The 13,313-nt window shown below is 47.4% G+C and overlaps 2 protein-coding genes across 3 annotated transcripts in view; one reads left to right on the top strand and one right to left on the bottom strand.

The window, feature by feature from the left end:
* LOC142045986 (adhesion G protein-coupled receptor E3-like) overlaps positions 1-13,313 on the top strand; it is a 197,033-nt gene that overhangs the window by 22,954 nt on the left and 160,766 nt on the right. The window lies entirely within an intron of this gene.
* Positions 1-13,313, bottom strand: part of LOC116824795 (adhesion G protein-coupled receptor E3-like) — a 71,204-nt gene that overhangs the window by 13,384 nt on the left and 44,507 nt on the right. Inside the window, exons 2-8 of one of the 2 annotated variants that reach the window (XM_075061189.1) lie at positions 9,971-11,304; positions 7,200-7,276; positions 6,528-6,617; positions 5,807-5,990; positions 4,747-4,863; positions 3,809-4,008; positions 2,405-2,575 (exon numbers count right to left, since the gene is read on the bottom strand). In XM_075061189.1, the coding sequence (XP_074917290.1) occupies positions 2,405-2,575; positions 3,809-4,008; positions 4,747-4,863; positions 5,807-5,990; positions 6,528-6,617; positions 7,200-7,276; positions 9,971-9,998 (867 nt within the window). In that variant the 5' untranslated portion in view covers positions 9,999-11,304. The remainder of the gene's footprint in view (positions 1-2,404; positions 2,576-3,808; positions 4,009-4,746; positions 4,864-5,806; positions 5,991-6,527; positions 6,618-7,199; positions 7,277-9,970; positions 11,305-13,313) is intronic. The other variant, XM_075061188.1, reaches the window with a different exon arrangement.

Consider the following 13,313-nt stretch of genomic DNA (forward strand, 5'->3'; position numbering starts at 1 on the left):
CAGCCCTCTGCCGTGAGCTGCTCAGGGCAGGGGGCTGGTAGCACTCCCATGACCCCAGCTCTCTGCCATGACTTTTGCACCTCCCCCACATATCCCAGCCCTCTGTGCCCCCCATCCATGACCCCAGTCCTGACACCTGCACCCCTCATGCACACCCAGCCCTCTGCCCTGACTCCTGCACCCCCTCACACACACCCAGCCCTCTGCCCTGACTCCTGAACCCCCCACGACCCCAGCCCTGACTCCTGCACTCTCTCACATGCCCCCATACTCCAGTTCTGACTCCTGAACCACCCCACATACCCACCCCCACACTGAGCACCAAATGAGAGTGCCTGCACCTCCCCCCACATTTCCACCTGCACCCCTTGCACTAAATGGGAGCTGCCCCAGGTAAGCGCTCCACACCCCAAACTCCTGCCCCAATCCTGAGCCCTCTCCCTCACCCTAGCTCCTGGCCCGACCCTGTACCCCAACCCCCAGCCTGCTCCTGCACCCTAACTTCCTCCCAGACCTGACTCATGCACCCCCTCACACACTCCCAACCCCCAGCCTGCTCCTGCATGCTAACTCCCTACCAGACCTGACCCTGGACCCCCAACCCTGAGCTCAGTGCACCCCAACCCTCAGCTCAGTGCAGAGAGAGATGAAGGGAATGGGCTAGAACCAGGGAGAAGGTAGGTACCTGCTCTATGTGGGCAGGGGTGGTGGGGGATCCTGTTTACCCCCTCTCCAGCCCTGCTGCACTTGTAGTTTACCCCCAGCCCCTCCCTTGCTCCAGGGACCAACCCTAGCTCCCGCCCAACTATGCTTTTGCCCCCAGTCCCTGCCTTGCTCCAGTCAGCAGGGACAAATCCTCCCCCCATACTGCACTGTGCTAATGTTGCCCCTGGCCTCTCCCTCACTCCAGCTGGGGACCAATCCTTCCTTGCCCCCCCACCATTCCCCGCTGTCAGGATGAATAAAAATCATTGACTTTTTTAAAAAAAAAAGTAGGATTTTGAGGGGAATAAACCTATCTAAAGATAGTTTTAATTAAGATACATTATCTCTCATAATGGAATAGGGATTATAAATTCTAATTTTATAGCATGAGACAATATATTCATGTCATGTTTAAGAAAAGTTTTTTAAATGAGTTCTAATAGTTCATGGATTGGGGAACCAAATCTTCTGGGGTTCCACAGGCTTCGGTATAGATTATTTAGGTTAATCTTTCTATCTACCCAATGGGACTCAGTGCTCAGTCTAGAAGATACCATCAGAGATGCTTAGTTTTGCAATTCTCAGACTGTGGATTTGTGTAGCCAGGGGTAACATACTTGTTAACAGCAAAACAAAAATTAAACAAAAAATAATACAGAGAGGTGAGAAATAACAGACCTCAACTCTACTGTCCCTCTGCAAATTTGTGTACACAGAGTCAGTCCCTTAACTCTCTTTAAAAGTGAAAAGTTTCAAATGATTCAATGAATGGAAGATTGTTGGGGGTGGAATAGATCTGGACAAGGAGAAGAAGTCTGCAGATAAATGTGAGAGGCGAGGGACGTATGCTTTTTTGTTTAAATATTATGTTTGCTGTTGAAGAAAAAAATCCAGACCGCTTAACATTGTTGTTTTAGTTAAATAAAACAATTTAAATGTCTGTCTGGTGATGTTCTCCTCATAATACAGCCTGGCAAGAAAATCTTCCAAATATGAATGATTAGCCTTTTGAATTGGAGATAGTTCACCTCCCAATGACTTCATCAATATCTGCTTCAATTACTTTTGGCAAAGGAAATAACCAATCATTCATTTTCTGATATAGCTGTAAAACTCATCTGAAAAGTAAATAAATCACTTCAAAATAAATCACTGTTTAAAAATGTATAGTATGTATCTTCTAAAAATGAAACCTACGTCTATCTCTGAGTTGTGAAGAATATGTATTAAGGCTATAACAACCAACAAGGATGCGCTTTTATGTAGAAAACCATAATTAAATCGAGTCTTCCTGACTAGTGATTTAAATCATGATTTAAATCAAATCCACCCTGCCCGCTATGCTCTTGCCCATGGCCCCTTCATTCCCCAGGTGGGCCCACAAATATGTTTGGCACTGGGCCCACAAAAAGTTAATCCTTCCCTGGTGATTCTAACTACAGTGTTAACCACCAGTTCTGGGGGAATCTGTTCTCCTTTTTACAGCCTGCCCTGACCTTGGCATTTTCAATGGGGGCTACTCTAGGGACCTCGGATCACAATCCCAGCCCAGCCCCCTTGACCCTGACCCAGCCTGTATGGCCACAGATTATACCCTGAAGGTCTGACTTAGTGTTCATTCAGGCAAAATTCCCACTGATTTTACCCAGGTCAGGAGCTCAGAGTCCAGCCCTTTGATCTGAGTCAGACAGTGAGATACCTCCACTCCAGTGTGACCCATAAGGAGTGCAAAGCTGGAGAGATGGTCACAGCGGCAGATGGTGTGAGTGCCGTTCGTCTGGAGAACAGTGCAGCCGTCTGGAGACCAGGTGCCTTTCCCAGCAATAAATTTCCAGTGAACGCAGTGAGCTTCTTCCTCCTCTTTCTTTGTCTGTAAACAAAAACACCCCTCATCATCCTCACCAGATCATGGGGAGAACACTGTTTCTTTTGTCAACAGTCTCTAATAGAAAATAATAAACCTGAAGTCACCAATGGGTTCATAGCTCTCATTGTGCTGCACATAACAGCCATTTGGGATTTCTCATTGGCAGCGGAAATACAAGCAAGATCCTCCAACTCCAATAGCACAAGCCCCTGATCCTAGAGCTAAAGGGGTAATTCCCTTAACTCTGAGCACTGTAGGGTCTATGACACACAATTGTGCAGTTCCGATTTGAGTCATTACAAGGCATTCACATCCCCGCCCACAAATACCCACATGCACTCTAGTGAGTTCATTACTTTATCAAAGAAGGCACCGTCTCATGCTGTTTCCCTGAACTTTGCTATCTATAGGGCAGAGGTCCCCAAACTGTGGGGAGTGCCCCCCAATGGGGGCACAAAGGATCCTTTGGAGGGACATGAGAGGTCCTGGGTCAGGCCCCATGGGGTGCAGAAAGGGAGCACCTCCCCACCCTGAGCTCTGTCCTGGTCCCACCAGTAGCTACATCCATGACTCCCAGCCCCATGTCTGGCACCATCCCTAGATTCAGCATGGTTCCACTCTCAGCCCCAGCCCCTTACAGCTCCATTCCCAGCCCAGAGCCAAGGCTGGGGGTAGGGGCAGGGCTGGGTGTGGAGACACTCATGGCCATGGGCTCGGCTGCTGGCTCCCACCACAGCCAGGTTGATGCTCCAGTCCTGCCCCCAGCCTCAACCCGGGCATGGCTCTGGTCCTGCTCTCGTCCCCAGACCCAACCCAGCTGCAGCCTCAACCTCAGCCCTTATCCTTGCCTGTGTCCTTTCCCACTGCCCCTGAGCCCCACTTTTGGCCCCAGCTCAGAGGGAGGGGCGTGGATAATGGTAAGGGGGGGCAATCCTCAAAAGTTTGGGGACCACTGCTATAGAGAGTTATTTTCCAATTATTCCTGCTCTAAGGAGTGAGCCAGGGACAGTTGTAACAGGATTTATCATAACCCAGTCAGGCCTGATGTGAGCCCTAGGTAACATCCTTCACCAAAACAGCCCCCGTGTCAGGACTGAAGAAGCTCCCTCTCTTTCTCAGATAACTGGTTCTCAGTCCAGAAAGGCAACAGAACTCAAATGTCCTGCACAAGACACACCTTTTAAGTGGCCAGCTGGAGCCCCGGGCACAGAGCAAAGTAAAAGGATCAACACTCACCTGTCTATGGCGCAGGGTGAAGTTCACAGGTTTGGAGATGTTCATGAGGTTCCCATTGCTGACAGCCCCACTCACCACCCTGGAATTCAGGTGAAAATTCCTCAATTTCTCATCAGCCGTTAGATCTTCCTCGTTGAGAAATCTCTTGTTAATGATGGAGTCCAGGGTGGAGTAAGAAATAAAAGCAACAGCCACAGAATCTGAAAACATGAAATGATGCCTCATCATAGAGACAGGGACACGGAGACAAAGAAAGAGCAAGCCAGGTGCCAAAGGTCACAGTGAGTCTGGGGCAGAGCTGGGAAAAGAACCCAGGAGTTCTGGCTAGCAGTTTGAGCTATAACCACTAGCGTATGTTGCCTCCTCCCTCTTCTTCCACAGAAGCACTTTGTGTTGGAAACATCTGGCATGCCCTATGGGAATGTGATTGCTAAAGTGCACTAATGTACTTTCAAGCACACTGGGGCACACTAGTATGGTCTAGATGGACCAATTAATGCATAGTACATTAGTGCTCTTGAAAAATCATACCCTCATGCTGCACATTATCCAGCTAGGTAGACAGCCCTAGGTGAAAGGCACTGAGGTGAAGTCATAGTTTTTCTTGGTTAGGAGAGGCAGATGGGTTGGTTAGTGAGAAGCTTTCCCTGGTGCTAAAGAATTAAATTAATTAAAGAATTAAAGAAAAAAATTAAAACCAGTCCCAAATAGATCACACCTGTCTGAAAATTGGAGTAAAATTGGTAAATATTATCCTGGTTCTATTCCAGGAACTGTTGCACGTCAACCTGGGGTCTAGCTGGGCCAACAAGGTCTACACTAGTGTCAGGATAACAGAGGCAAGCAAGCCAGCCTGGGGCGAGAAGAAGGGGAGAACCAGGACTGGGATTTGGTGTCTAGCTACAGGGGTGAGTGCCTGGGAAGCACCAGGATGGTACCTTCCGTGGGTGCTCTGGTGACCGTATTGCAGTGAATGTCCATTGTCTCATTCTGAGCCCTCAGCCTGAAGACCTCATCACAGGAATCTGCAGCTGGGATGAGGAGAGTCTTGATAGCTGGGGAGGGAAATGGCAAAGCCTCTTGCTGCAAGGGCAAGGCAGGTTTGGAGCTCCACTATCTGTGAATCACACCAGCCCCTCCCCCTTTCTCCTCACCTCCATTTCTCTCTGTTTCCCTGAGCCCCTCTGGCTGACCTCCTATGATCCATCGTCCCTGAGTCCCCATGAAGATGTCACTGTGCCAAGAGGCAGAAGGCAACTTCTCCCTGCTGCCTCAGGTCTGCTCTTTAGCAGGGGAAGCAGCAAGAAGGGGTACTGCTGGGGCAGGAAGTAAAAGGAGGATGCAATGGCAGCTGCGTGTGGTGACAGGAGATTGGAATCACTTTTAAAACCTTCTCAGGCAGCTGCCATTGCTGCAAAGCCCCAGGGCTGGGTTTATGGGTGGCAGGTAGCATAGGCTGGAGAAGGCTGTGCCTCCCCAAAAAGCCTGGCATGGACCTGCTCATGCTCCATCCCCAGGTCCTCTCCTGCCTGCTTCTAGTTCCCTTCTGGCTCTTCCACGGCTGAGGGGCTGGGGCAGGCAGGCTGGGGCCAGCGCTCACAAGGCCCAGGGCTCGGGACACTGGGGCCGGGGCCTTGCCATGTCATGCTGCCTGCCTGTCCAACCAGCACTGGAGCTGGGGATGGTTTGGCTGCCTGGCGCTCCAGGAGTGGGGGCACATCTGCCGCACTGCCAGCTTGACGCTCTGGGGCTGGGGTAACACAGGGAGTGGGTTGCTCTGGGCACCAGTGGACGAGATGAGGTGGAAGAGGGAGGGCGGGCCTTGGGCAGAGAGGGAGGGGCTGGGGGCTAGTCTCTTTCAATGGCTCGTTCATCTGCCACCCATGGCTGGGTTATAAGCCCTGAGAGAGGCTGCAGGACTGTTCTACACTGAAAAGAGTTTAACCTTCTATCTCACAGCAACCGGGAGATGATGTGGGAGCCTCCAATCCTCCTCACCCATAGACTCTGTTGTCACATTCTGGGTCTTCATCTCCGGAGACTTCAAAGCAGCTGTCAGTGCAGCCAGTTCCACACTCTGCAGGAGGAACGTCACAACGGAGGCCACCTCCCCCTTGCTCTCCTTCCCACCAACACTGAGGGTGGAGCTATTCAGGAAGGAACCAAAGGGACGAGCAACATCCTGGGATTGGGAAAGGAAACACCCTGAGAAGGATGGAAGATTTCAGTGGTTCATGAGACACATTCTTCACACTCCCAGCGGAACAATGACCCCTCTTAGGGACATAACAGTTCATAGTGACCTTCCCCATTCAGAAGGACTGCAGCATTCTCAAAGAGGGAGCCCTTTACGGAGCGAGTGAGTCTACTGAGGCTTGCTCAGGACTCCATAGTAACCTGAAGCCAGGGCAGGGCTAACACTCTGTGTCATTCACTCCTCATCCCTGGTCCCTTCAGTGTACGTGCCAGAGAACATTGCAGCAAATCAGCAGGCATCTAAGTTTTCTCTGTGTTGTCCCTGGAAGGAATTTGAATCTTCCTAGGACCAGTGGGAACAGAACCCAGATCCCCTGCCACTTAAGCTAGAGAGCATGCACATGCGCACACACACCCCTTTTCTGAAGAGCAGCTACAATTACCCCCAAAGTGAGACTGCTATTCCTGTGCTCAGGGCATTTGCTCATAGAGTGCCCACACATGAGGGGGCAGAACCTCTGACCTTCAGCGATACTGCTCTGTCCTCTGCACACATGGTCTCCAAATTCACCAAGGTTGAATTCATGAAGGAGCAAAATTCACTGTTGCTGCCCTGCAGAACAATCAGAGGACATGGTTTATTTCTGCAAGCATGGGAATGCCACCCAAAATTAAGGTTAATGGTTCCACAGAGTGATCTTGCTATGACCTATGGCTGGCTGGCCGTCCCACTGGAATGCCTACAGATTAAGACATGTTAAGGCTAGATGTGGTGAAGCCCACAGACATGCTGATATTTCACATAGTATTGAAGTTTTCATGCATATTAATGAATTTCTCCTTCCCTTCCTGACAGGGGTTTATAAGGATTATTATCCTCCTTCTATAAGTGGGGAACCGATGCACAGAGTGACTGAGCAAATTGCCCAAAGTCACATAGTGAGTCTGTGGCAGAGATGGGAACTGAACTCTGACTTCCTGTATCTCTGGCCTTAACTGCAGAATTCTGATGTATAGTGAGGGCATCACACACCATGATAGGGTTGAGTTTTTAAAAGCACTTTGTGTTGGACTGATTCTGCTCCCATTGAAGTCAGTGGTAAACCCTGGATGGACAGAGAATCCTCAGGCTCAAAGTTTACTGTCTACTCCTTGTGAAAACCCTCAAAATCCCAAATAAACTCCTTCCACGTACCCGCAGAAAGACATCTTTGCACATCTCCAACTTCTCGTTTATCTGTGAAGTCTCAGTCTGGCATTTAAAGGTAACATCTAGCAACAGAAAGGGAGGCAGGACAATTACATCAGGTCAACATCTGCAGGGCTAAAGTTTTCAAAAGTGTCTCAGGATTTGAAACATCTTTAAAGGGCCCTGACTTTCAAAAGTGCTGAGCACTCATCCTCTGACAATCAGGCCCCTTTAAGGTCTCAGGTTAGGCAACCAAAATCACAAGGGAATTTTGAAAATCTTGGCCTAAGTGACACACCTAAGGCCACACACACAGGGACTCTTTGACAGAGCTGGGAATGGAAGCTTGATCACTTGAGTCCTAGCCTAGCATTTTAGCCACAAGGCCGTCCTTTCTTCCTACCACAATACAAAGATGATGATCTACTGAAACCCAGCGGGGTGTTTTCTCCCTTTAACTCCATTGATCCCTAAAGCCCTGTCTATCTGACAACTTTCAACAGAGCCTGTAATCAGTTAGCAAAACACTCGGTCCTAAAAGCCTAGAGTGTATCCACACATCACCTGGTTAATACTCACTTAAGTTTTGTCTGTGTATCTCATTGATCAGTGTGTGTTATGTGTCCTCTAGGGGCTGGTACACCAAGGGTCTGGTTCTGCTACAGCTCCTGGCTATGGGAGCTTCTCCCTTAGCTCAAACAGAGGGGGTCATGCAGTTCAAAGGTCTTGGGTTTGATCCTTGGTGATAACGAAGATAACTGTTGTTACATCTGTACTCAAGAAGTTTCCCTTCCCAGGAACTGTTCTCACCCTGCTATTGTACTTTTAAAAGGCCTGAGACTCATCAAGGTGTGTCTACACTAGAAACGCTACAGTGATGGAAGGGTTCTTCCATTGCTGTAGTAAATCCACCTCTGAGAGGTGGTAACTAGGACAAGAGAAGAATTCTTCTGTTGACCTAGTGTTGTTTACACTGAGGCTTTTGTTAGGATATAGATACTCAGGCCTGTCTGCAAAGGCCTATACTTTAAGAATTTAGGTGTATTCTTATCGCTTAGCTAGTTATAGAGGTATAAAAGAAAGAATCAAAAATCACTGTCTGTGTAATGGCCTTCTTTTACTGTGACAGTCTGAGGCCTGTTTTTTCAGCTAAGCAGCCATAAATTGGGAAGTGTATGGTCACATCCTCACATTCCATCTAGTCATATTAAAATAAAGCAATCTGGGGCTGTTAGGAAGGTGATTTGATTTATCACCTCCAGAGAAAGGGAAGAGCCTAAAACATGTAAAAGGAAATTTAGTTTGATAGTTTTCTGTCTGGTAAGAACTCACTTATCAATAGACACAGCTGGAGAACCCTTATGTCTGTATAGATGTAGTTGTGAAATCCTCACTTCTCTATTGTTTTGTGTGTTTATTTGCATGGGCTCTGTCTGGTTTTGTAATTGTTTTTGTCAGCTGTATAATTAATTTTGCTGGTGTAAAGTAATGAAGGTGGTGGGATATAATTGGTTAGCTAATCATGTTACAATATGTTAGGATTGGTTAGGTAAATTTTAGTAGAATGATTGGTTAAGGTATAGCTGAGAATATTACTATATAAATTAGGGGCAAACAGAAAGTAAGTTGGAATTCGAAAATAAGAAAAAGGAACTTGAATTTAAGCTTGCTGAAGTTTAAACCCCAAATAAACCCTCGAATTGTTTGCACCTTTGGACTTGGGTATTCTTGCTTTCTGTTCATAGCGAGAAGGACCAGGGAGTGGAGAGTGAGGAATAAGCTCTCTACAATCTTTCCCTAGCTTATGGTTGACTGAAGTTTCAGGTGTTGAGCAGGCCTCAGTTACACTAGAAGCCTTATGTTGCTCTGGCCTGGAAAGGCAGTATAAGTGGGTGTAAAGGTTCCTAAGAATGCTCCTGTGGAGGGACCCCCACAGCTAGTGTGGAACTGGTATAAGGGCCTTTACGTGATCTTGGCTTCATATGCAAGGCTGATCAAGGATGTGGTCAGAATGCACCATGTTACAGCTACTTCCTGGTTCTCAGGGGCCATGGGAAGCAGAGGGTAAATACAGCAACCTGCATGGTCCCAGAATGCATAGAGCACAAAGGTGGCTTAAAGCTACCTTTTCCTCCACCTTCTTTCTATCCCCGCCGCAAGCACAGAGTGCATAAGTGAGAGTCAGCACAAAACTCTCTTGGGTACCCAGAGGCATTACAACCAAGTGCAGAGGAAAAGTGCAAACAGTTCTGAAACAATTCAGAACAGCGGGCGAGCATCTGTAACTAACTCAATGAGCTGGGCTGAAAACTAAGTTTCAAATGCAGCACACACCCCTAGGTGGATGTAGTTAAGAGCATCCTAGACCCAGTTTGACACTAAACTAAGTTGACAGAAGAATTCTTACCCTGAACCTAGATACCACCTCTGAGCAGGGTGAATTAACTACAGTGACAAGAAAAACCCCTCCATCCTATGTACCAAGTGCCTCCCCTACAAGTGTACAGAGGCAACAAGCATGGCAGCGCCGGTATCTGTGCTGCTGTTGCTTCCTGTAGTCTGGACATAGCCTGAGTAAACTGTGAGCTAGTGGTGGCCTAGGATCGCATGTTGGGACAAAAATTCTTCTTCTCAGTTGAAGTAAACTCATGGAAGCCATCAAAAATCAAACAAGAACTTACACCAGGCCCATGGTTGCCTCCCTGGTTGTGACACGGTTTCCTTTGCAGCATGGACACAAACGTGCCAAAATCGAATTTAAAACCCATGCTACTCACTCTTACCTGCAGGACCCCGGAATCCCATAGCTGTCTCAATGGTGGTAGTGCCAACCACTCAGGAGCCGCAAATGGAGAGCCGGGATGTTCCAACAGCATGGGAGCTGATGCAGACCAAGCAAGACGCATGCACCAAACGAACTACCAGTGCCAGCGACCTTGGTTCCACCACACAACATCCCTTAGAGGCTGAATTGTCTAGGATGATGGCGGCATCTCTATGTATTGGTAATATCAAGGCAAAAGTTCTCGAAGGCCCTTCTGAAGAATTTAATAGAATACAATCTCCGCAGTAACTGGAAACATCTTGGAAACGTTCAACAGGAAAGGCATGAAGGAATTAGGGACAGCTGCATCCATGCTGTAGAACACCACACTGGATGCCCACATTAGCAGAGATGGAGAACTTGGAACCAAGGGCTTGACAGAAACGCTGGAGTACACTGCTCCTGCTAGAGTAACAGTCTCTTGCTGGTTCCGCCTAGTTGATACAACACAGTTGTGCCTCATGGGAAGCAGTGAATAGACTATTTCATCTACTTTCTGCAGGGTAAGGGAGGAATGATGTACTGTTGTACCCCAGCTTGCAAACTGGTAGAGCTTGCTCAAAGACATGGTTGCAATTTTGTGTTATTAACAAACACCCCTGGCCAACCAGATTGCCACTGGTTTTCTGAGACAAATCTGGTGCCAGACAGATCTGCTATGCCTTGTAATTGGATGCCTTGAAAAGCGAGGAGCTTAATTCCCAGTTTGTTGCCAAAGTGGAGTAGAACTGTGTTAGGTTAATGTTAAACTGCCTTTCACATAGACCTCCAACGGAGTTGGGGATCTTGGTACGATCATAAACCAGAGAAACTCTGGGTAACTATCTAAGGATTGTGTGGAGGGAGTCACTATGTAGTGTTCATTTCCCAAGCTGGAGACAGGATACAGCACAGTGGTCTCAGAAATCACATGTTTGTTGCTGACAGACACTACTGAGATGTCTTTGTCAGCCTTGACTAGGACCACCTTGGAGAACTTGGTAGAGCCCTTAATTCCCACTGACTCTGGTAACCTGACCTGCACCATCTCTCCCTGATTTACCATAATCTTCTTCTCAAACCTTGTCCCGTTGCCCATGTAATTGGAGATGGAAACAGACACTGAAGTGAAGGCAAAGTAGCCACTAATTTGCACTTCAAATTGACTAGGGTTCCCACAGTCCTCCATGTAGGAGGTGATGAATTCTCTTCCCAGAGTCTCAGTCTGACATGTGCCTGCAAGGGAAAATAGCAATAAAATGTTAGGTGGAGAGAGATACTGTCAAGTGGTGGGTAGAGTAAAAGGGACTGGATCAACTTTGTTCAGGCCAAAAAATAAGGCCCAGTAAAAAAGAAAAGGAGCTTGAAAATCTTAATGCAGCTAGAAATTTTCCACATTATATTTTTTAATCTAAATGAAAATAATTTTTATTAATAGTGAACATTATTTCAAATAATGACAAAGCACAACTTAGACAGCTTAGAACCCAACAGAGACCTTGAAACTAAACACAACTTCGGGAATGTTCCAATCTGGATCAGAACTCCATGATTGTCCCTAATCTCTGTAATGGTTCAGAACCAGAATCCTGGATCCAAACACTCATGGAAACACAGAAAAACTTCAGATCCAGATGTTCACTTAATGATTTGGGCTCAGCTCTAAGAATAATTGTTTGCCCGTCCCTAGCACCACCTGTCTAAGCTCAAAACACTTTACAGACGGACATTAAATAAATCTCAGTCCCACCAGGAAATGGGTCAATATTACTGTCCCCATTGCACTGACGGGGAAACTAAGGCACAAAGAGGGTTAGGAGCTTGCTCAAAGTAACCCCACAAATCAGCAGTAGAACTAAGACTAGAACCCAGGTTTCCTGACTCTCAGTCTCTCATGTTCTAACCATTAAATCCTACAACTCTTCCCAGCACTGGGAATAGAACCTTAGTCTGTTGTGTTGATAAGGGTAGATGCCTTGGGTCTATTGGGCTAAGATGATAATAAAACCCTTTTGTACTTTTACAACACTAAACACCTAAAGGTGGTTTGGGGTCTTGTGTCAAGTTATCACTGTTGCAACCACCACTATTAAATATATATATACAGAGAGAGAGAGAGAGAGAGAACCTGTTATTAAACACACATAAGAAACAGATAAAATAACAATTTAAAAAGTTAAATAAAACTTTCATGTAATAAGTTTCCTTTATTTCCCTTTTAGTTATATAGGGCCAGATCCTCAGCTAGTATATATCAGGGTAGCACCACTGACTACAACAGACCTTTGCTGATTTACAACAAATGAGGATTCTGCCCATTACCCCCAGCTGACAACCCACTTGTAGAGAGATGCAGAAACATTGTGTCTCCCAATAAACATTTTATCTTCACTCCCAGAGCTCTCTCTCTGCCCGGAGTAGAAACAAAATTAAAGCCAAATGTAATACAGCTTCTCAAATTTTCACTCGCTGAGAATCTGGCTTGTCTAGCTTCAGGCCTTTTAATATGATCAGTGAGGGGAGATATTGTGAAATACTGGGCCTCCTTCTCCTGTCCCTTACACCATATGACCACCACTGATTTCAGTGCATTTCTCCTGATTTACACTGATGTATATGAGATGAGAATCAGGCCCATCATTCTTAGGCTCAATGGGAGCTGGCGGCAGGGTTGGATTTAGGGGCAGGTGACCCAGGCAACCACCTGGGGTGCCAGGCTTGTGGGGCGCTGAGATCAGAGTGCTGTTATTGTTAGCGACAAAATGGAAAACAGAATGTTTGCAGTAAAAATTTCAAGTATTCTGCATGTGGATTCCTAGAATGTTCTGGTCTTTTATAGGATCTTCTGAGAACTACATTTTCCTCCAGCCTCCTAGAATGTTGTCAGCCGTGCCCTCGCGAGTACACACAGATTAGGGCATCACCTAGGGTAGGCAACTTTCTAACTGCACAAAACTGAACACCTGGGCCCTGCCCCTTCCCCAAGCCCTGCCCTTTCCCAAGGCCCTGCCTCCACTGACTCTAGCGCCTCTCCCTCAGGCGCTCGCTCTCTACCACCTTCACTCACTTTCACTGGGCTCAGGCAGGGAATTGGGGTGTGGGAGGGGGTGAGCGCTCTGGCTGGGGGTGTGGGCTCTGAGATAGGGCTGGGGATGAGGGGGTTGGGATGCAGGAGTGGGCTCTTTGCTGGGACCAAAGGATTTGGAGTGCAGAAGAAAGCACAGGGCTGGGGCAGGGTATTGGGGTGCAGAAGGGGATGCGGGCTGGGGGAGGGAGTTTGGGTGAAGGAGAGGGTTCCATCTTGGGGTGGGGTGGGG

Source organism: Chelonoidis abingdonii, chromosome 26 (assembly GCF_003597395.2).
Source record: "Chelonoidis abingdonii isolate Lonesome George chromosome 26, CheloAbing_2.0, whole genome shotgun sequence".
NCBI lineage: Eukaryota > Metazoa > Chordata > Testudines > Testudinidae > Chelonoidis > Chelonoidis abingdonii.